The 24,740-nt window shown below is 41.6% G+C and overlaps 1 protein-coding gene across 1 annotated transcript in view; it reads right to left on the bottom strand.

The window, feature by feature from the left end:
- The window catches only part of DISC1 (DISC1 scaffold protein), a 212,706-nt gene that overhangs the window by 178,955 nt on the left and 9,011 nt on the right, over positions 1-24,740 (bottom strand). Inside the window, 1 exon segment of the mRNA XM_053939524.1 lies at positions 1,838-2,826. Coding sequence (XP_053795499.1) covers positions 1,838-2,809 — 972 coding nt within the window. The 5' untranslated portion in view covers positions 2,810-2,826.

A 24,740-nucleotide genomic window follows, 5' to 3' on the forward strand; every position in this document is an offset into this window, starting at 1 on the left:
GCAGTGTTTATTCCATTATGCCCTTCAGCGGCAGGTCATTTAAAGTCTCCTTGGGTACCACAGCCCAAGCACACCCACGACAAACTGACTGCTGCTGCACTGTAAAGTGCTTTCTATTTGCAGGCTGGGGAGACATTCGGAGCTCAACTAATCAAAGACCTGCTTGTGCTTCAGCGTGGCATGTCCTAGATGTGTACCAGATGAAGATCACTTTTTAAGTTACAGAGAAAGCATAATTTTAACAATTTTGGTATTGTCTCCTTTTCTTGACTACCTTGCCTTTGTTCCTTTCTGAAAACTTTAAGACTCTACTCATTATCATTACAATACGAAGGTGCTTCAAATTCAACATACAAGGCTGGCTAACCAAGGGCAAAGACATCTGAGGGTATAAATCCCGAATTCTCTATTCAATGTATTGGTGAATACAGAACTTAAAGATAGCAATGTTTCTTTTGTACCTATCAAATAAGCAATACTGAAAAGAAAGAAAAATAATTTCCTATTTTGAATGCGTTATACATTCCCAAATTTGCAGCAAATTAATTTCCCAAACCATCTCAGACTATGGGCACATTGCAATTCCAGGCATGAAACCAATGAAACTGCTCCATGTAAATGTGTGTGAAGTCTGTAAATAAGAGAACCTAGTCTGAGTTCTACACACATCATCTATGAAAATAAAGTATTATAGAGCAGTGTAAGCCCAGGTCAGGTGTCATCAAGCAAAGAAAGAATAAATGTTTCTCAGCCTTCTGCCTTATCAAGACAGGAGGCTTGTGCAAAGTCTCCCCAGAGCAGGTTGTTTCATTAGGCCTAAAGACAATACAGCACATCTCACCAGGTATGTGTCTGAACTGAGAAGTTACAAAGATCTGAGTTTCTGAAAGGCAATCAAGAAACTTGGGCACTAATGAGACAATTGAAATAAAATCAAAAGAAACACCAAAAAATAACCCAAACAGCTCAAAAAAAAAAAATCCCCACTACCCATTCAGTGCACCTTGAACACATTAGTGCAATCCACTGTGTACATATTAATCTCTGGATTACTGTTTCCTGTGTGCACAATAAAGCCAATACTTGGCTCCTTTGATCAGGTAAGCTCAGAATGCACACCCTACCATCATAAAAACATAACAAAGCTGATCCTTCTTAACGTTTCCCCACCCCTCTCCTAATAAAGAGCACAGTGAATGACACTGCCTGTATACATCGTAGGTATAAATGTGGGAACATGCAAAAAGACTCCTGACTCACCAGCCCACTACTCCTCTGGGGTGGAAGGGGAAAAGAAAAAAAGGCTCAGTTCCCAGCTGGAGACAGAGAGGGACTTGACTCCCATTTTTCTTCATGTGGGGAGAGCACCTATTAGATTACACACTACTTTCACAAAGTTGCCTAATTCTTAGAAATCTTTGGCTCAACTTAAACATTTCCAATTAAAAAGCTGAGTGTTGTTAAATCATGATACTTCAAGAAAAGAGTTCTTACTACCTCCTAATTTTATACTATATATAACCCAAACTGCAGACAAAACAGCCACCTGTGAAAAGAAATGGTACTTACTGAAGTCAGAAACTGATGTGTGATGTTAGAAATGAGAGGATTAAAGTTTCAGTAGAACATAGAATAGGGTACTGCAACAACATCACCTATTGTTAAAGAACCAAACAAAACCTATTATCTCATTTTTATCATGCAGAGGTCTACTGTAAAACTCTGAACAAAGCCACAAAAGCCAGTAGTATCTGAACTCCGACATAAACTTGGATTTTGGCACTACAAATGAAATGTTTTGAGGAAAAGGTATCAAAAACGAAGTGAGATTACTGACCTTTAATGTACTGTGGTTGCCAAGCAAGCAATCCTGTAGCACTGGTTCATATTTTTTCATCAAAGTATCCCAGTTATGGTCACTGACAGTAAAGCTACTTTCATAGCCTGAGGTGACAGAAGAGCCAGCAGATGCTGCATCCGAGGAATATGTAGAATATGAAAATGTTGTGTCTATATCCAAGAGAGAGACAGTCTCACAGTCCTGTAATTTATCATTTACTGGGCTCTCATGTTCATGCTGCAAATCTTCACCAGAACTGGAGGAAAAACACAAATCTCCCAAGTGCTCACGAGTTTGTGCCATCTCTTCTGGCTTCTGCAGATTGCCTGTGGTTTTGGGATGCAGAACGATCTCAACTTCCTCAATAGATTTGCCTTCCACATCATTTACTCCAGAGGCTGAGTTCAGGGAGAGCTGTATGAAGCTGAAACTTGAACTAAAGCTATCCTGTGCACCAGCAGAATGAGAAACACCATCTCTGTTTTGATATTCACAGTTGTTATTCACTTCTGTCTGGTCCAAAGCATACATGTTTGGGGGCTTGCTCACTTTGGTGCTGTGGCTTTTCTGCCACGTACAGCACACTGTAGAAGCATCTCCTTTGCCTATTGTGGCAGCAGGGCAGACCCGTATTCCTGTGCTATCTGACTGTGGACTATTGCAACAAGAAATATTTTCACAGCATCCTGGAGTGTTTCCAGTAGTGGCCAAGGTTGTCACCCCATTAGCAGGAACCACAGCACCACTCGCTGCACTACAGTGCAGGAATTCCAAGTCATTTTGGCACTGTCTGTGCAAAGCACAGTCCTCATCAAAGCCTCCACAGTGCTGCCTGCCATGCTGGAGCTCTGCTGGGCTGAACCCTGCGCAGGCACCCAGGGACTGAAACTGGATCTGTCGCTGAGCTTCTGGCCTCATGTATCCAGGCCTTTTTGCCAGCTTCTTTTTACGAAGAGAACCCGCCGGCATTAATTGCTGGTGATCATCTGGGAAGGGAGAAAAAGTCAGTAAGCGTTTCTGCAGTTTTCCAGGCTTAACATACTGTGACATCTGAAAATAGCTGTTTCTGAAATTTCAAGCAGCGTATCGTTTTCCATTTCAACAAAACACAGACACTGACCATACTGCAGATAGAGAACACTATGTGCATTCATTCATCTTCTAAAGAGTTTGAACCTGTTTTTAAGTGAATTCACTAACAAGCTCCTCCATCAGGACACAAACCTGGGTACAATGTATCATATCTTCCATATTCACAATATCACTCTGCTTTTCCATTCTCAACTTGCTTAACAGCATGCTGAAGCAGAAACCTGGTTTAAGTTTCTCTGATCCCAACTGATTTCAGACTTACAAGCACTTCTAAGATAGGACTGAATCTGCATCTGAAATATGAGAACCATGATCAAAAAGATTTTGTTCAGTTTCTTGTGTTCATACCATGTTTTAACACTATGAGTAGCAAGTGGTTCAGGCTCTGCTGCCATAACAGATAAAAGTGTAACAACCTGTGGTTGCAGATGTTGGTCTAATGAGATACTGTACAAGTTGTTATTTAGATTTATGATACTACCTATTGTCCAAAATGTAAAGTTGAAGGAAAAGCTTTGCATGAAGAACCACCAATCCTAGCGAACTATTCATTCGTAGCACTACTGAAGTATTAATATCATTAAGAAGCAGCCTCTGCTCAGTAATTTAATTTCCTTACACATACCTTACTTACACAGATGAAAAGATAAATTTGCTGTTTGCAGAGACAGGAAAACAAACAAAAAACCCCACCCAAACAAGATAAAAACACCACAGTAAACATTAAAAGTGGGATATCAGAATTTAATGTCTGTGTTTTCTGTAAGTTTTTATATTTGCATTATTGGTAAAAGATTACATGATGACTACATCATGATTACATGATGACTACTTTAACCTTACTGCTGGTTAAAAGGTATTCCATTTGTTTGTCCTGCACAATGGGAATCCATGGGAACACAAGCTCTGCACTATCATCCATTTCGTAACACAAAAAGATATTGACTGGATCTATTTGCCAGAATCACTCTTCAAGGGGATCTGACGCCCAGCTGAATTATGCCCTCTATTAGCTGCCCTCTACTCACAGAAACAGAATCAACCGGGTGTTAGAAATATTCATGTCACCCATACAGAGCCCTTACAAAAACACAAGTTTCAGATTTTTTTCTTTACATTTAATATTGCCCTCTAATCAAAACCCTTTGTCAGTTTTTACATTGATGGTTATGCACATAATCTAAACTCCTCAGCAGCTCCAAACATAGGCCTCATACACACCTCACTATGACGACAACCTATACAAGAATTTAAGCATTAGAACCAAAACTTCCCAAGAGAATTTTCCCAACATTCATTACATTCTCACCAAATAACTTTCATCAAAAGCAATTTATACATTTTCTATATACTAGAATAGTAGCACATCTCACCATGGGACTGCAGTTAAGCCCCTGTATTCTGCTTCCTATCACCATAAATTAGAATATCCCAGCAGTCTCTTACATTGTCTTTTCTCTGAGGAAAAAAAGCATCACAAAAATCAGAAGTAAAAAAAGTCATGGAGTCCATCAGCCTGTCTACTATAAAAAGACAATGAAATGCTGTACTGGGAGTAATTTAATAGAAGTCTTAACAAACAGGAATCACTCTTGGAGCAAGGGAACAAAAACTGAACAGAATGTTCTTTAAAATTTAATTCTTTTGGTTTATATACAAAACAATAGCTTAAATTTGACTTCAGCAGAAGAAATCAGTCATGCATAAGAGTCACTCTAAGGCTGCGTATACTCCATGGCCATTTAAAAAGGCGTGTCACAGGCCTCATCTGTAAAAACACAAAAGGCTCTCTGGTTTAATTAAAATCAGTTTAAAATTGATCTCTCTAAGTCACTATGAATTTCTAAAGTAGACAGATAATTACAGCTCTTTAAACACCAAATTTAAACTAAGCTAATGTAATTAAGGTTTAAATTGGCCAAAGCATTAGATATTCACACCAAGTGAACTGGATGCAATTCCAAAAATTATTGGAGCCAAAGGGGTACAATTCCAGTGTCCTGAATGAGACCACACACAGCCCACACATCTTTGTGCTCCTCACAAGGTTCACAAGTAGCCTCTAGACAGGTTTAGCATTCTGTTCCTTCATGGACTCCAGTCTATCTCCTGGTGAGTTCATGCAGCAGAATAAACCGCCCACCTAGATACCAGAACAGAATTACACTGCCCGAGTTCTACTCAGGATTAGAGTTAGGCCAAGCTATGAGCCATGCAGAGGATGCAAACAGGGGGAGAGCTGAAGGTCCTTTGCCCCAATGTGGCTGCCCCTGAGTGCAAGGCAGAGTGGACAGAGCTGGGACTGACATGAACATGGATGCTCACACCTTCCCCAAAGATAAGGGGAAGCCAGGTCAAGCTAGAGAGCACTTACAGTGCCCTCAGCCATCACAAAACCCAGCCAGGAAGGTTCTATTGCCTTGGGTGTACTGTTTGGGCACTGTTTACCCCTATGTCATGTCCCTGCTCTCAAGATTAGAATGATTTCAGTTGTTTATTATTACATATCTGAAATACAGTTCTATAAACTTTCTGCACATAGCCTTCCAACCATAGCTTGTGTTGTCTGCATGTCAGAGAAATTACACTGAACCAATTCAGCTGGCTTGTTAAAAAAAAAAAAAAAAAAAAAGACAGGCCTTAAATTCTTCTCATCTTGTCTCAGTTTGAAGAACATCAAATAACTGTCAGCAATTGACTACAAAATTATCAGAATGAAAACAACCGAAGGCAATTTTAAAACCCTACACTACATTGTGTTGTGCATTGTGTGAGACACACATTTAGAAAGAGAGAAAAGCCACAAATGGAAGAGCCTTTCAATTGTAAAATTAAAAATCAAATTTTTAAAATATATATTTTACAATCTTAGAAGATGAGGTAACAAATATTTAAGGGCAGATATGTGCAAATTACTTCAAATTATGAAAGCTCAGAAATATTTTTAACAGCTCTTTCAACATAGCAATCTTTCCTGATGATCAACATTTCATGCAAAATAGCAGTTCAGATCCAGAGCAGAGGGAAAAAGAAAATGGTGTTACTAAGATGTGAACAGCATTGCTTTATTGCAATAAACTAAGTGAGATGAAAGAGGGAGAGGTGAAGCCTAAGAGCATTTCCCACAGATGGAAAGAGCACATTCTCTTGTACCCAGCCTGACACCAAAGGACAGCAAAGCAGTCATCTCATTTATTTTAGATCATCAGTCTTTGTTCTCAGCCACAAAAGCGGCAGCTCGGGTTTTTTGACCAAATGTTCTAATAGCATCTGTGGATGAAAAGGTGTAAATACCTTACATTTTTGTTATTCCAATAGAATTTTATAGATCAGTACAGAAACTCTGATGTCATCACCTCCTCACTCCTGCTTTAAGCATATGATGCAGAATGCTTGCAAGATCATTTAAGCTCTCCCTGAAAGTGAGAAATTATAGATGCAGTTTTAAAGGTAGCTCAACTATCTGAATACACCTATATTATACACAGTTTGTTTTTGTTAGAATAACAAATTCATCTTCAGAGCACTTGCGGGTGGTAACTGTGATGCATAAGAAAAGGTATTTGGTCATATTCAAAGCCAACTACCAAAGCACTGCTCCAAGCAATTTCTGTAGTGTTGCTTCTCTTAAGGAAGCCCTAAACACCTGCATCAAACTATACACAAGCAAATAAGTGAATTTCAAATATTTATTATTTATAAATGTACACACATAAACGTTTAACCTATCAGAAACAAAAATGAATCATTCTTGGAGATTAATCTGACATGACAATAAGCATTACTGTTCAGTTCCCACATCACAGAAATGTGTAAAATGTTGCAAGTTCCTAATCAGTTATAGTTTGACTCATTTTCTGAATTTCAAAGACACCACTAAATATGCAAAATAAGATGGCACTGATCTCAACACAACCTATGTTGAAACAAACAAGTGCCACCTCTTTGCACAAATAAGCTTTCAAAGAAAGTCACTTTTGAATAAAGATTTTCGTAACTTCTAAAATGAAAAGTTCTCACTTAGCTTTTTCATCTCACCTACTGAGTTTTAAGTGTATGTACAGAGGGAAGTATTGCTGAGTTACATTGTATTGGATATAATGATACAAATTATTTCCTCACCAAGGCTTCCTGTGATTTCTAAGGCCACAGACGGGGTTCAGTTACTCAACTGTTAGATTTCCAAAACGTTGCAAATAACATATCCTCTGAGGTCATTAAAGGCATGTCAGTTTCCATTCTCCACTAAAAAGCACTTCAAAGAGTTGAGCATTGTAAAAGCCAGAATGCTCTTCTTTAACCAGGATTTAAATAATTGTGTTTTTATTGACACACTCCCATAATGCATGTCATTGAGTTGTTACAATCAAGCCACTTACCTCCTTAATGCAACAACTCATTTTAAGCCATTTGATGAAATTATAGTACCTCTCTCTAGAATTAGAATCATATCAGCTGATATTAATATGCCCATCAAATGTTTCATACCTCAAGAAATAAAAAAAAAAAAACCAGTTTAAACCTGGTCTAGCCTTAAGACTAAGAAAGAAAAAAAAAAGTCACCAAAAAGTAAGTTGGTAAATAACAAACACTTCCCATGTCAGTAACAATCACCTATTTAGTCAGGGGAATAAGAGAAATCACTCTTTCCTTAATTACATATTTGCTACTAGAGCTCACTTTCCAAATTCATCTCTAGTTGATCAGCCTCAATCCAATCATTGTCTAAACCTCCTTACACAATTCATGGATGTATTTCACCCAACACACTGATACCTGCCTTGGCCTGCTAGAACTGCCAAACTCACACCACCAGCTGCCTAACAGAACAGTTCCCAGGCTCCGCAGTCATCACTAGCCCTACGCCAGCTCAGTGATCCACCCTGTCAGCCCATCTGATGAACAACAAAATATCCCAAGGATGAACACAAGCAGGTTTGGAAAAACAAGCCAGTATCAGCACTGGGTGCCTTCAGCATAGTAAGTAACAGAAGACACTTCCCCAAAAATATCCAGCCCAATTTTTTCCAAACCTGTGGGCAAATTTCTTTTTAACTTATAGTTAAGTTATTGAGAATAATTTACCCACTTTCCAAAGAGGCAGATGGACACACAAGTTGCAAGCCTACAGAGAATATTCACAACAGACAACCAATGCTTATTTCAGGAGGTGGGGTGTGGGTGTAAATTTTGTTGTCCTTCTTCCCAGGGAAAAACTCTTTTGTTCCGTTTCAATACAAAAATCTGTAGAGGCAGTCCATGCAAATGTCTTAAGTGGATAGAACACTCTGGATTTTTTCAGTCAAGATCTGGCAACAGCTTTAAATATTACACAGAAATAGGGGAGCAAGGATGTTGCATAGTAACTGTGTAGTTTTCTTAGGTCATAAATTAATTTGCAAACAACATTTAATGGGTTTGCAGTCATATCCCATAAAATCATTTCCCCAAACACTCGTGAAACTATGAAATCAGTACACAGCAGTCCTTTTCAAAAACGGTCTATTTAACACACCACACTTCTCTTTCATCACTCTGTCTACAGAGTGACAGTGTGGATTCCCACTACTTCTGCTCAGTCAGATCTGCTCACAGATCATCTACAGCAAGACTCTAATATAAAACTCATCAGGGGGCAGGGAGGAAGGAATTTTTTAAAAAGCAAAGTGTGAGAGCACATTGACAGCAGTCAATTTCTAATTCAAGCACAGTTTGAATGCTCCAGCTTGGAGATTTGAATTTTTAATTTCACCAAGAGAGTGAGTTCCAAATCAGGCATTTGATGCACAGTCAGTCTGAAACCAGAATTGAGTTTACTGAAATAGAAAGTAATTTTCTCTTAACAGCTCAGTAGTGATCACATATAATGAAAATAAAATAACATGGCAGCGCCTATATTGCCAAGGGTGAGGAGTCAGAAGGCTTTTAGCTTTACAATTTAATATCAAAGTTCCAGGACAAATGCTCCTCCTTTGCCTGCTAAAGGAAGTTCACCTTGTAGCCCCAGTCAGGCTGTCAGATGCAATGTCCATGCTGTCTAGGCAAGAATAGAGATGGAATGGAGCTCCAAATATTAGGAAAGCTGAGCACTATATTCCCACAGAAAGCACAGCACCTCAGGATGCAGATTAAATACAAGACACTGCAAAAGCCAGGCACAAACACAAACTGCAGTTACAGCAATGCACAGGACACGAGGCCAACCTAGGAGAAAGGCAAAGAAGTGGTGCTGCTCCCTCTCCCGGCTCCCCTGAAAACAAAATCTCTGGGCTTTACATGAAGCCCTGCAGCTCTTTAAGCTCAGACAGAATTTCTGCACTTGGGTATTCTTTGCTCTTTGCAGCAGCAATTGTGTGAACTGTACTTTTGCAGCTGACACTAAATTGCCGCTCCGAGCGGCGAAATGAAGATCCTCCAGTGGCCCCACGAGGCACAGCCTGCTGCACCACTCTCCTGTCCTCAACGCCTGCACAAGCAGCTTCAGTCAGTGCAAGTCCTTGCCAAATGCCAGCAGATTGCTCAGCATCATCAGCCTGCAGATGTTACAACCTGTGAGGGGGGAAACTGTGCTCCAGCAAGCAGAGGGCAGCTCCCTCAGAGACCTTCATTGGCAAGTGGGAAAGACACATGATATCCATTTTGAGATCTTCACTGAGAATATGGCTTGACCTTTACAACCCTTACCCAAGGCTGTAGACAGACAAAACAGAAGCTGGAAGTTTGTTTTACTGGGCCCCAGAACACAAAAGTGAAAACGTCAGCTATATCCTTTTCCTCTAGCACAGAGGAGAAAAGTAGGTTGTTCAGATGAAATTCTGAGATTATCTATGAACAGGCTATGGAAGAAATACTATAGCAGAGACTGATGAAACAGCAGCAGCATACTAACCACAGGCAAGAACACTTCTAGCAGAAATCACAGCTCCTTCTAAATACAGTGGGTCAGAAGTCACTCCGCTTAGAGCAAATCAGATATCTCTTAAAAAAAATTAAAAATTAACATTCCAGGAAAGAATAGAGTTTCTCTCTAGAAGGTAATTGCACAGAACTATAGAATTTAGCAGATGTGGCAGCACAGAGGGACAACAGCTGTCAATACAGAGGTTGAGAAGGCCTCAATACACAGCTGGAGAGCACTCAAAGGAGGCACCCACCAGCACTAGACAGCTAGTTCTCCATACCTTTCCATGTAGGAGCCCTGGCATTAGAGGCCAAACTTGCTGTTTCCAACCCACATCACCAGGTATGGCAGGAACATGGAGATCCAATAACTGCCTGCTCAGCTTCAGGCAGGAGCTGAGAGTAACCCCATGCACCTCACACCAGGACTGGAGACCGAAAACTCAACGGGACCAAAGCCCATTCACACACCTTCAAAAGCCATGGCCACCAGAAGCGGACAAGGATCAAGGAATACAGTCAAGTAGCAGCCAGTCAGACCCTAGACTGAGGGAGGACATCAACACAAATCTACTTTGACTGTCAGTCACTCGTTGTCTCCATCCCAACTCTGCTAGTACCAACACTGCACATGCTTTCCACAGTTCCCATCAAGCTCTGACTGCTTTTACACCCACTTTCATTGCATTTCAATCATCCAGTTACTCCTTCCAAATCAAGGGCTCATTTCTCTTCAAGTGAGAGTTGATCCAGAATCTTTCCAATTGCTGCTCTGGAGCTTTGACAAAAACTCTGCACAGGTCACACTTCACAGTCTAGAATGATAACCATCCACAAAGCTCCAGAACAGTGTTCCAAGCCAAAGAGAGAAACTCTCTTTCCCTACACCAATTTCCACAATACTGCCTTTCTGGTCCTGTCCAATCTTTCCTTTTGGTCACAACCCGAACATGCACAAGCCTCCCTCCAGCCTCCTTAAAAGCATTTCTCTCACAACAGCAAACAAGCATGTCTCAACTTACCCCCAAAAATCCTCCTCATATGAGTTTCCAGGCCCTCCACCTCCTCAGCCTACCCCAACCCCTCCTAGGTGGAGAGCCTTCCTGCTTCACATTGCCCATCAGCAGGGCTCAGAATTTTCTGGGCTTTCCCAGGTGCATTTAAAAGAAGCCCAGCCCCACTTCAGCTGCATTCATCGATTTCATCGCTTCCCTCCAGTTGCTCAGGTTTTTGGCTGAGGGTTTTTTTACACCTTTCACAGCACACAGAGCTTGTATGACAATCTAAACCAAACCTCACTCTAAAGGCACACTGACTCCATTCATCCCCTTAGAGATCATCTTAACGAAAACACTCTTGTGAGAGCTTCTTTCCCCTGACTGTAAATCACTGCTATTCATGTCTAGGAAATCAACACAACTACCTGTCACAATTTACTCTATCATTCTCCCTGGGCTAACATACATCAGCTAATAATACAGGCTACTCTAACTTACACATGTCTATGCTGCTCAACAAAAGCACAGACTTCTGGCAGAAGTTTAACATATTTCTGTCACGTGCTGTTTGTGATTCACATAAGTACTACTACGTAAGTACAAACACATGGTATCTGCCACCTTTCACTGATCCTTACCCATCTGCTTTTATTAACAAAGTAAATGAAAGCACAGTATTAATCTTCAAAGAAATTGTACCCCTATATGACATAGTTTGTTTCTTGGGTGCCAGGGACTTTGCAGGATACTGCACTGAAACAGTCTTCAGCAAAATACCTCAAGTTGAAAAAAAAAAAGTCAACACAAAAATAAAACCTCTCAAAAATATTCTCTGTATTAAAAGAATAAGCCAGTGAACAGTTTTTCAGGTCAACATATTCTAGATCTATCTTAGCATTTTAAGTGGATAAAGAAGGTGCAGAATATACCATATGGCATTTAACACACACACCTGAACAGATCTGCTTCAACAACAAAAAGCTTGGCAGAGGAAAACTTTGAGTGCCATTCAGATAGTTTTCCAGAATAAATACAGACTGTTAACTCATTACTTCCAATTCTAAAGCAATATTATTTGCTTTAGAAAACCTGAATTCATAATCCAGGATCAGCAGGGTCCTGTGTGAGGTAGCTCATATTTGCATATCCCTTTCAGGTATATGGGATAGGTCCCTGTGTAATTAGGAATTTCTTCTGCTTCGTTCAGGTTTTCCCACAATGCTCTTGACAAGCATTATTATTAAGAAGTAGCAGGCAGAACTGCTGTAGTTTCCTTTCAAGGAAATGTAATTTCAGAGACATTTGATCTTATGAGTTCTGAGGTACAGCAGTAACCTGATGCATTTGCTTTGTGGTTGAAGCAGACCATGTGAGAAACTACACAACTTTATCCCAGCCACAAAGCATGCCCAAGACAGAAAAAAGGACTAACACAGGACTCCTGAAAGACAACTAAGTATTTTCACTATCAGATACAGCTAAAGCTTTGTACCTTTAGAACTCCTGTCTTCATGGAAAAGGTTGGGGATTTAAAAGCAGCACTCAGAATTTTATCTTTATATTACCTAAGCTATGAAACCTTAGAGTCGCAGGTCCCCTTGAGGCAGATCCTGCAATAATGCTATTCTGTCTGGTGAATTTTTATTGGAAACTTCAGGTTTAACTTACATTTTTCATCAGAAACATGAAGCAAATACAAACATCATATTTAGAGGACTCTTTGTCTATAAGAACTTCCACCTATCTATATTTTTGCACTCCAAATCTAAAAAAGTCTGAGATCTGAGACTGGAAAATAGACTTTAAAAATATCTGTGTCAAGTAAATCCACTAAGATAGTCTATAGACATAGTTAATTGAGAGGCTCCTTTAACTACTGTGAAACAGTGCTACCTTTTTATGTTGGAAACCTTTTAAATTTCCTCCTGACTAGGCAGAAAGGAAAACTCACAGTTTTTGAATGTACTTGCCATAGTTGCTCAACCTAGAAAGCATCCTCTCTCTCCAGCCCTCTGTGAGAAGGAACACCTCACATGACTAGCCTTACAAAAATAAAGGGGTGACAACAAAACCATGAGAGATACTGAGAAGACAGATTTTCATTTCTGAGCAATAAAAGTGTCATAGCACTTCACTGAACAAAAACATATGAAATGTCTTAAATTACCTTGAAGTCTGAGTCATAAGCAAGGTCTGTAGCAGAGAAAGCCAGGAAGGCAGAACTAAGATCATCTTTAAGGTTAGAATGCCCTCTTTGGGTATAAAGACATATTTGCAGCAACAGTAAATTTCAGTAAGTAGAGTGCTATTTTGTGCTTTAGGAAGGAAAGTAAATCAAAGAATGCAAGTATGTTACTGCAAGATCTTAGAAATTACTTCAATTACCCTCTACTAGTAGCAATGTTCTGAAGAGGCCACATAACAATAGTGAAGATGACCGCAAACCATACACAGCAGTGCAGAGGGGCAGGACAAAAAGATGGGCATGACTAAAAATAGGAAAGCTTCCTATTTTCTTTAATTTAAAACTTTTTCACTCTGAGGGTGAAAGAAGAGCCAAGAAGTGAAGCAGGCTACCCAGAGAGGCTGTAATATCCTTGGAGTTTTTCAAGACCCAACAAGATAAAAGCTCTGAGCAACGTGACACAACCCCAGAGTCAGTCCTGCTTGGAGCAGGGAATTGGACTAGAGATCATCTGGTCCATCTGAGGTTCCCCCAAACCCAAACTATCCTAACATACTTCTAAGATACGTGTCTCTAAATACATGTCTCAGGATTTGCAGTATTTCACTAATTAACTATACTCACAACAAAAGTTCAAGAGTTTCATCTGTGGAGATGCATCCAACCTTGCCAGAAAGCAACTTCTCTGATTTTTAACTCCACAGAGGAATCACCAGAAGTTGGCAAACAATAGTTCCATCACAAACCAGAAGCTGAAAACAGCTCACTTTCTATAAATAAAATTCAGAATGAAGTTTGATACTGGAAATAAATAAGTTCTCAAACAGCATTTAAGCATCCATCACTCACACAGAGAGAGGAATTACAAGCTTCACTAATGGTCAGGGCCTTAAGCAAGACAGATACAGTAAAGCATAACAACACAGGAACTCCAATTGTTCCACAGCAGCAGGCCTTTAGTAGTTAGCTGGCAATTAAATGATGCTCATGAGCATCACTTAAATGTCACTTTGATCTATTGCAGTTATTTCACAAAATCTTTATTACTGACGCTTTTTATTGGCTGTAGAAACATTGGCAAACCTTTCTCTTTGCTGTATTAAAAATTATTTTGATACTTAGTCCTAGGCTGCTTGCCAACTGGAAGACAAGATGGAGCCATCTGTGAGACTACAACTCTCTGAAGATGCTTGCCTTTCAAAAACCCCTTAAATGGTGCCAAGGGTATTACACACAAAAAAAACTAATATAATGTCTGAACAGCTGCAGCAAACCTGCCTGTTTCACAAATTTCCCAGCAAAGGAAGGGGGAAGACCACTCTGCCCAGGGAATACTGCCTCTACCCTATCCAGTCCGTGAAGTCTGATTATGACATGAGCATGTAAAAAGTCACACCTGAATACTCTGCCACACAGATGTATCAGGCAGCCAAAACTGTGCCAGAGATCTATATGTTATCTATAACTGAATTAAGTAGCAAACACAGCTATTTCTGTATCTTCTCTTTCTTAGCTTGGTAGAAATTTGAGGGATTTTTGGGGCTGGTCTCTTTCTTTCACTATTTAGCAATGTTGGTGCTCAAAATATGTACACAGGCTGCTACCTAGAATTCCTCATATCCTCTGCATTGTCTTCACCTGGTCTGTTTGATTTTATTACTCCTGGTATTATTCCCTACTTGGCCCCTGCCTCACAATCCTCCTTTTAAAAACTCTTCTCGTACTTTATATCATGATTTCCAAGCCATTAGAGATCACTTTTAGCCAACTAACACCTAGCACAATTACTCCCAAGAGACCTGCAGGAAAGACAGCAACCCCATGTATTTCTCATGGCTTGCACTGAGGAGTCATACTGGCTTCTCAGCATTAAGACCACAGCCAATCTAAACTTGCAAGGGTTACACTCAGTGCCTAGGCTTCCAACTTCATGCCTAGGCAAAGCACACAAAGTTTCACTAGGGCATGGCAGCACATGAAGCAGTAACACAAGAAATGCATGTGCATCCAGATCCAGGAGAAGAAATTCTCACATCAAGAAATTCAATGCCACACCAAACTCACCGGAAACACAGCAAAACACCATGCTCACTACTCGTAACAAAGATAAATTATTTTAAAATAATATGAAATTAACTCAGAAAGTGAATGACATGAATATACACTGGCTACTTAACCCAAAGATGGAAAAACTTACTAAGCGCACTCTAAAAGATAAACACAAGGCCTTGAAGTACAACAGGGCAAGCCAGTCAGTTTCACAAAGGGCAATCAGAAATCTTATGGATTATTCTTCCGAAAACAGCAATGCTGGTTTTTACCTGCCAGTCCTACCTCACAAACGAAAAGACAGTAACAAAGCTACATGATAGATACACTCAATGTGGCAGAAAGCATCTCCTTGGCTAACATGAAATAGATCCTAACTTGACCCTGCAATAGATGATCCCATGGAAAATTCTGTCATTGGCAAAAGCTGGCACCATAGTAGGAAAATTCTCAATTAGCTAAAAGAACAAATACCCTACTGCTAATGCTCACTGCATTAAAAAAAAAAAAAAAAAAAAAAAAGTTGACCCTGATCTTTTCTTAGCTTACAGCAACTCAAAACCCCCTGGCAAAACCGGATTTTCCCCCAATCTTCATTCTCACAGGAAGGAGACATCCAGTTCTGACAGACTGCTCAGAGGAAACCATTAACTGGAGCAGCTCTTCTCTCCCAGTCAAGTCCGTACAAGTCCCCAGCAGACCACAAGTGTAGGAACACTACAGCAGCTCTTTCACCATGACCATGTTGAGGCTCTCCAGGGGAAAGGGAAACACGATAATACCTGTTGATTATTAACTACTTTGGGATCAAAGCCACATAGAGGATCAGCTGCTCTGGTTCTGCACCCCAGGCAAGAGTAATCAGATCCTTCTTACACAATTTCAGTGAGGGTCTCTAGATTTGCACTGCTCTAACCAAATTAAAATGTCCCACTCTCCTAAACAAGGATTCTGGCAGGACAGGAACAAAGTTTCAGCATGGTGCCCTGCTAAAACAGTACTGTCCCACTGCAGAGGCAGCACAGCCTGGGACCATCCAAGGTGTCCAAGAGCACCTCATGCCCCTGAGACCCCACATCACTGCTGAAGCACACATATCAGCATCCCGCACACACTGCTCCCACCGTAGACACAGCAACCAAAAGGATGTTAACAGCAAGGAAATCTTACTACAGCAATGTAAAATATCACCAAACTCAGGAGCTGGGTGTCACACCTTCCTGAGACTGGTGTGCCTATGGCTCTTCAGGAGCAAAGCCAGGAATGCAACACAGTCACAGCTCAGCCTGAGCTTTTAGTGCAAATACTGACAGGTTAATGCATTACTCATTAAATGGGAAAAGCCAAGCCCCAGCAAAATGCTGTGCTGCCCATTTCCTTCCATCACCATGATCTCCACGGGCCATTAGCAACAGGAAGCACCTGAAACTTAGACCAGCACCATGAAATTCAATCTCATTCCTGCCTCAGTAACCATCCTTGTCCAAAATCCTAATAGAGAATGGAAAGCTCCTGTCCCCAAAGACATGCTCTCTAACAACAGAGAGAAATTAAGTTTATATGATCAGCCTAGCTCTTGCCACAAAAAGTCAGATATTTTATGGAGCTGAAGCTACCTCAATTTACCACCCTGAACAGGCTTGGGGGTGTTCCTTCCTTTTAACCTGGTGGTGTTTCTCTGAAGTAGAACATTGATGTGTGGGGGAAGGGGAACAAACAACCACAAGAATTAGATAGCCATAACATAAAGGAAAAGCCTGTGACTATATGCATTTGGCCTTGCAAGTAGTCTCCCCCTGCACCATTCCAAATGCCTGCATATCTGCAGTAATGACAACACGCAAGACTAAGCTGCTATGTCAGTGGGAGGAAAGCTTACCACTGTAACAGAAACAAAATACTTCAAGTATCCCACTAAAAGAGCAAGAAAGCAATTTACTATCATGAAAAAAACTATTCTTCCCCTTCCCATGCTCTCTGGAGAGTTGATGGCTTCCCAAAAACAAAACAAAAAGATGTTAAAAATTGTTTCCCTTATTGCTTAAAGCATATTTTTCAGACCAGTCTGATGGTTTTCACCATCATCAGAATGGTGATTTAAACTCAAGTTGCTGTCAGATAGATGAGCTGAGCTAGTGACTGTGGTGCTCACCCCATTAATCAATCAAGTTGTGAAGCCGTTGACAAACTTCATTACCTACAGACACATTTAAAACATCACTATTATCTGATTCTAATTTTCCATTAGTATTATTATTCACTATTAAGCAAGGTCTTGAAAAGCTACACCAGTGCCACATGCCTCACCTTACACAGATCTGGAGACTTTCAAAACTATTCAGAAAATCTAATGGTATCAACACCCAGTTCCTGCCTCTCTCACAGATACTAACCCTTTCATTTTATTTAGTTTTACAATACTCACTACCAACCTCTTGACTTTTCACTCCACAGGTTGCCTCAAAATCTCCCTACTAAGAGATTTTCCCCTGTAATGGTTTCCTGCCCCACTGACCTCTCAGTCCAGCAAAGGAAAACTTTCAACAAGAGTACATTAAACCCCTCCAAACAACCAACTCTTCAGCCACTGCAGAGAACAGAGAAAGGTCACATATGCCACATCCATTCTGCTCTTAATTTCAAGGAGTCAATTTTCCCACACACTTCTTTCCCAAGGAGATTTTATAATCTGAGCATACATACAGTGTGTTTAACAAATTTTTGTTCAGTTGTAGTTGTGACTTGGTTGCTCTTTCATTCAATCCATTAACATAGGGAGTGCATACAACTTTAAAGGAGCAAACTAAGCAGTACTACGAAAACATATTTTCTACTTTCCATCCCTTATTCTGAGTACACAGCTGTTTATATAGTAAATATTTACTATTCAAGGTAAAATCTAATTTAGTTGGGGTTTTTTTTTTACACTTGTCAGTGTTATGAATAAACAGAGTGACAGAGCAAAAAGAGCAGAGTAACAAGACAATTTGCCCTGACACCGAGGTGACACAACTAAGAGACCTATTTGTAAGGCAGCAAGAGAGAAAGGGAGGAGGTGGTGAGAAAAATCAGAAAATGCCATTGATCATACTTATTAGACAGCTGGGTCCCAATTAGAAATATATCACACAGAGATAATAAGAGGTGTTCTGGAAGGAAGCTTGGCTGTGAGATGAAGGAATATCTGAAACACAGTGAACAGCATTTTACAGTACGTACAAAGGGGAGGCAGAATCCAAATTCTGCAAGTCCCAAAAGAATCACATCGAACAAAGAAACCCTACTTGAGGCAAGTACATGATCTCACCCCTCTGCCTGCAGACTTCAGATTACTCATTAAGGCACTTCACATTCTCAGCATCAATAAATAGGGAAGTAACTCCCTGTCAATAGCTAATTCAATTTCCATACAGAAAACTCATGTTTAGCAAACAAAGCATATCCACAGTGGATCCTAGCTTCCTCAGCATCAGTAGCTTGCAGGCTTGATATTTCTCCCTGAAAGCATTTTTCAGGTGAGCTCTTAATGGAATCCACACCTATATGGTAAAGGAGAAGAAAAAAGAAAATTACACAGTGTGTTAAATAGTTAACACTACACAGAATTAAGGAAATACCTTCAAAAAAGGATACTGCCATGCTTAAAGTAGGATCAGCAGCCTTTATTCAGTGCCAGAGGGCCAAGTTTTTCCTCGTGTGACTGCTTGTTTACAAAGGGTGCATTCATTCCGAATACATAAGGGTTTTGCAGTAGTTTTCCTTCAAGAATATTGAATAGTATTACAACATACCCTAGGTTCAATCCTAATCTAAGCGATGCAGCATGAAAGGGCCGCTTTCTGGAAAGAGATACAAGATATTAAGGATGAACTTGGAAATCACTATGGCAACTCCACAGGTCCCTTCCCATTCACCTTAGAGGCCAACACTCCAAAGGAGGTAAGAAAACCCCTTTCCACAGGAATCATTAATACACAATATAGCCAAAACCAGAAAAGGTCGCAGCCTGTCTCCACTCAATTAGAAAGAGGGGTTTGCTCAAAGAAACACAAGGCTAAAATGGGAAAAGAAAAAATCATAACTCTCAAGGAGCGCTCATGAGGCGTCACACACTCGAGTAAATCGCACTTGAAAGGTCAGCTGATTCAGTAGCTGTCAAAGGCCCAAGCTACGGCAAGCAAAAAAAGCCTAACCAAGTGTGCCTAATTTGTGAACAAAGTCAGAATTAACCTTTAGGGTTTTCGTTTTTGTCAGTACAAAACATTGTTTGCAGTGCTTTCTGTCCTCCTGTTCATCACAATTAATTTATCCTGGTGCTAATAAATCCCCTTTTCTTACACAAATCCACTACAATTCCACCAGAAGCAGCTTAGGCCCAAAGTTTTGACTTCTCTTTACTGAAGAGAACAAAGGATGATTTATCTAAATTTAAAGTGGGAGGAAGCCAGTGGCAATACAATACCTGCCTCTGACTGCTTTTTAGAGTGCTGCTGCACTGTAATCTTCAATGTTGTGTATGAGAATGTGCCATTTTTGGTGCCCAATCTCAAAGAGAGCTATAAAGAAAATTGATAACTCTGATAGTATCAAGTAATGGAAAGGAAAAAAAAGACATATTGGATATGGTCTTAATCTCAAGTATACAAAACACTGCACATAAATATTTGGTGATTCTTGTATATTCCTTCAACTTCCCATGATCCCAATATTTTAAAGTAACCACAAATCTCTAAAATCAGCCTTTTTTTTCTTTTAAGTCAAATATGAATTTTAAACACCCCTTCTTTGCAGTTTCATAAGGGCCTAGAAGCCGTATGAATAGGGCTTCAACTGGAAAACAACTGTCAATGCCTTCCCAGAATGAACCACAACAATTTCACCTTCAGCAATGAGATGGGGGAACATACAACATCATTAAAGGGACTTCAGTATTTAAACACCAAGAAAACTTTTAATAAGTAGAACTCCTCCCATTTTCAGGAGTTACTGTAAGGCCAATAGCAAATTAGCAAGTAAATGAACCAATAGGAAAGGACAAAACAAGAGATAATGCATCCCAGGGGACTTCACTCATTTCTTTGAAAACCATCATTACCTCTAATTGGCAGCAGCACTTGCTGCTATGCATTCTGCAACATATTTTGTGAAAACCTTTATTGTAAAAGCACTTCTCTGCAGAACTCTTAAAATGCTAGCATAATTAATTCAAAAGCTTAACAAGAAGTTACTCAAGCACGTGTACACAAAGATTAATGTGGATTACCAAAACAGGAATGAGCTGTTTTCTATTAAACTGTTGGCAAGGATGACCAAAGTGTTTGCAGAAAGTCTTGGTGGACTCATGGAGCTGGGAGAACCACGTACCCCAAACAACCCAAAAGGCAGCAGACATACCTAGTGAGAAGTACACCTTTCTTTCCCAGTTATCCTGAGAAAGGTGAAGTGTTTTTTTCCAGAATTTCCCAGTGGCTCCAGCCTTTTGCCAGCACCACTGTTGATAAGGAGGGCAGCCCTAGCTTGGACCAGCTGATTGCTGCTGTTCTTAGAGAAAAAGAGAGCAGTTCATCCACATTATAGGTCATGGTCTTGTAAAATTCATTTATTTATAAAAGCATATACACACTGAGTGTCTGCTGAGAAGGCAGTTTTCTTTTTCTTCCTTAAGCCAAGACTGGAGACATAACGTGGGTGACTTTTCTAAGAGCACCATAACTTCCCTCCTTGTAGTTGGTTATTTTAAAAATAAACAAATAAACCATTGATGTCTTTGTATTATTATAACTGCACCCTCACGGGCTGAAGTGAAATCAAAGCATCTTATTTTTTTAATTAAAAAATGATAGCTACGATGTCTCACAGTCACAAGACCCTTTCTTATACCACATTAACTGAGAAATAAAGCCAACATCACCAGGGGCTTAAAAAATTATAAAAAAAAAAAATATATATATATTAAAAAAAAAAACAAAACAACCTTTTTTTTTTTTTTTTAACCGAGAAAAAAAAAAAAAAAAAAAAAAAGCACATTTTCCCCATACTCAACGCGACTCCCAGGACCTGCTGCTGCGCCCAGCCCGAGGGCAGCATCTAGCCGAGCCGCCCGGTCCTTCCAGCGGGGAGCAGCGCTGCCGGCCCCGGCCGGGGTACCCCACGCCCCCTGCGCGTTCAGGGGCTCCTGCGGAGCTCTGCGGCCGGACAGCCCCCGCCTCCTCCCTTCCTCTCCGCAGCACCCGCGGTGCTCCGGCCCCGCTCACCTGGGCCCGCCGCGTCCCCGCCGCCGCCGCGACGCCGCCTGTCGGTACCGCCCGGGTGGGGCTGCAGCCGCCACATCCCGCCCGACTCCGGCCCACACCCGGCGGAAAGCGGCCCTGGCCCGGCCACTCCCCGCCGGGGGCGGGCTCGAGGCAGCTCCACCGCCCCGGGGAAGGAGAGGGCGGTGCGGTGCGGTGCGGTGAGGCCGGGGCTGGGCGCACGCACGGCCCCAGGGAACCCGGGTCCTGCGGGCTCCTGCCCACGCAGTGGTCTCAGGCTGTGCAGGCTCTGTTTCCGCAGGTCTGCAGCGTTAAGTTGGGCGGGAGAGGAAACAGTGAATCACAAGAATCGGTCAGATTGGAAGGGACCAGGCTCCCTGCTCAGGCAGGGTCATCTTAGAGCACGTGGCACAGAATTGCGTCCAGATGGTTCTCGAGTATATCAGTGAGGGAGACTCCACAACGTCTTCGCACAATCTGTTCCCGTGCCCACAGAGTGAAGAAGTTCTTCCTCATACTCAAGTGGAATTTCCTGTGCATTGGTTTCTGCCGTTGCCTCTTGTCCTATTGCTCGGCACCGGCACCACTGAGATGAGCCTCTTATACATCCTCCCTTCAGATACTTAAAAACATGGATAATGTCCCCTCTCAGATGTCTCTCTTGAGGCTGAACAGGTCCAGCTCCCTCAGCCTCTCTCATACTCTCTCTGGAGCATCACAGGGAAGATGCTCCAGTCCCTTAATCATCTCTGTATCCCTCCACTGGCCTGCTGCAGGAGCTCCATGTTTCTCTTGCACTGAGGAGCCCAGAACTGGACACAGCACTCCAGATGTGCTTCACCAGGGCTCATTAGAGGGGCAGGATACCCTCCCTTGACCTGCTGGCAATCTTCTTCCTAATGCATCCAGGGATTCCATCAGTCTTCTGGTCCACATGGGTGTGGGCATGGTTCATGGACAGCTTGTTGTCCACCAGGACCTTCAGGTCCTTCTCCACGAGTTTCTTTCCATCAGCTCAGCCCCTAACCCATACCTTGGGTTGTTCACCCCAGGTGAAGGACACAACCTATGCTACACATACAGATATATGGCCTCCATCTCACAGGTCCCAGCATAACAACAAATATATATACCAAACATGCTCTTGGAAAACAATTTATTTTCATGTTTAGCCATACTGAGCATTGCTTGGTCTCAGAGCCATCTTTGTTTGTGAGCCCTACTCTAGCACTGCTTTGCATGTCAGATACTCACTGAATTTAGCAAGACATGTGTGCAGTTATTATGGTATTCATTGGCTTCAAGTAGCCATAAACGTCTTGCAAGCAGGACTTAAAGGGATGCTAAGAAAGTTTGCAGATGATCCAAAATTGGGAAGAGCTGTCAACTCCCTTGAAGGCCGAAAAGCCCTGCAGAGAGACCTTGACAAATCAGAGGGCCGGGCCAACCATATGAAGTTCAACCAGGGAAAGTGCTGGACTCTGCACCTGGGATGGGGCAACCCTGGATGTATGGACAGACTGGGGAATGAAGTGCTGGAAAGCAGCACCATGGAAAGGGACCAGGGAGACCTGGTCAGTGGCAAGCTGAACATGAGCCAGCAGCGCCCTGGCAGCCAGGAGGGCCAACCCTGGCCTGGAGGGCATCAGGCACCAGCATCACCAGCTAGGCAAGGGAGGGGATTGTCCTGCTCTGACCTGCACTGGGGCAGCCTCACCTCAAGTCTTGTGTGAGTGCTGGGCACTACAATAAAAGAATGATATAAAGTGCTTAGAGAGTGTCCAGAGGAGGGCAACAAAGATGATGAAGGTCCTTGAGGGGAAGCCATATGAGGAGTGGCTGAGGATACTTTGTTCAGCCTGGAGAAAAGGAGACTGAGGGCAGACCTCATTGCAGTTACACCTCCCTTGTGAGGGGAAGAGGAGGGGCAGGCACTGACCTCTTCTCTGCAGTGACCAGTGACAGGACATGAGGGAATGGCCTGTAGTTGTGTCAGAGGAGGTTTAGGCTGAATATTAGCAAAAGATTCTTCACCAAGAGGGTGGTTGGGCACTGGAACAGGCTTCTCAGGGAAATAGTCACAGCACCAGCCTGACAGAGTTCAAGAAGCATTTGGACAGCACTCTCAGGCACATGGTGTGATTCTTGGGACTGTCCTGTGCAGGGCCAGGAGCTGGACTTGATGACCCTTGTTGGTCCCTTCCAACTCAGGATACTGTGATACTGTGAATTTTATGTATGTATTTTCATTGCTTTTGTAGGGCTCCAGATATCTTTATGTCACAGAGCTTTGTCATTTTGTTGAAAGGTACCATCTTTTATATATATATATATATATATATATATATATGGGGTTTTGTTGGTATAGAGGCAATTTTTTTCATAGTAGCTTATTTAGGAGTCTGGTTTGGGTTTGTGACCAGAATCAGGAATGTTTTGGCTGAGCAGTGCTTACACTGCTTCTTGAACTGCCCTGCCAGTGAGCAGGCTGGGGTACACAAGAAGCTGGGAAGGGACACAGCTGGGACAGCCTGCCTAAACAACCCAAGGGATATTCCAAACCATATGTCCCCATGATGTCATGCCCAACAGTAACGGTTGGGGGAAGGAGGAGGAAGAGAGTACATTCAAATTTATGGCATTTTTCTTCTAAATTCACTGTAAAGCATGATGAATCCTTGCTTTCCTGGGGATGACTGAATGCCTGCCTGCCTGCCTGCCTGCCCATAGGAAGTGGTGAACGAATTCCTTGCTACATATCATTGGAATAACATGAATTTCTGCTAAAATCCCCTTTCCTGTTTTGTAATTTAGGTAAGTTTAGTCCTCCACCATTTCCAGTGTATCTTCTCCTCCCTAGTTAACACATACACCATCTTTTGCTATCCCTAGTATTTCTCTATTGACAGTTTTATTTCTATTGTTATTTATAATTACGAGCTTTATACAAGCTTATGAGTACCCACTGACTACAGCTTTTATTAATTTTGCTAGAGTGGTACCTGCTTCACTCATAGATCATCATATCCACTGTATTAATCATGTACATGGAATCAGTGTTTTCCAGACAGCCTCCATCCATCCTAGTCTTCAAGAATGCTCCTTCCTTCTCAGATGCAGGAAATGCAATTGTAAGTTAAATACACCATCCTGTGCACAAAGAAGTTTTCACAACATTCAGAATAGTTGCTAAAAAAAGCCCAGGTTTATCTAACAACTGTCATATTACTGATTTTCTCTGGTTTCAGTCCATTTACTAAGAAATACAGGACATGCTAAGAGAGTTTTGACCTCCTGCTCCAGTGTGTGCCCTTCATGACTTGTGAGAGAAGACAGCAAGCAGCTGTGCCTTACATGCCAAAAACAGCCACACATCCTTCTTCTTCCTTCAGCCTTGCTGCAGTGCATCTGATTCAGGGGATGTC

This window comes from Vidua chalybeata, chromosome 3 (assembly GCF_026979565.1).
Source record: "Vidua chalybeata isolate OUT-0048 chromosome 3, bVidCha1 merged haplotype, whole genome shotgun sequence".
Taxonomy (NCBI): domain Eukaryota; kingdom Metazoa; phylum Chordata; class Aves; order Passeriformes; family Viduidae; genus Vidua; species Vidua chalybeata.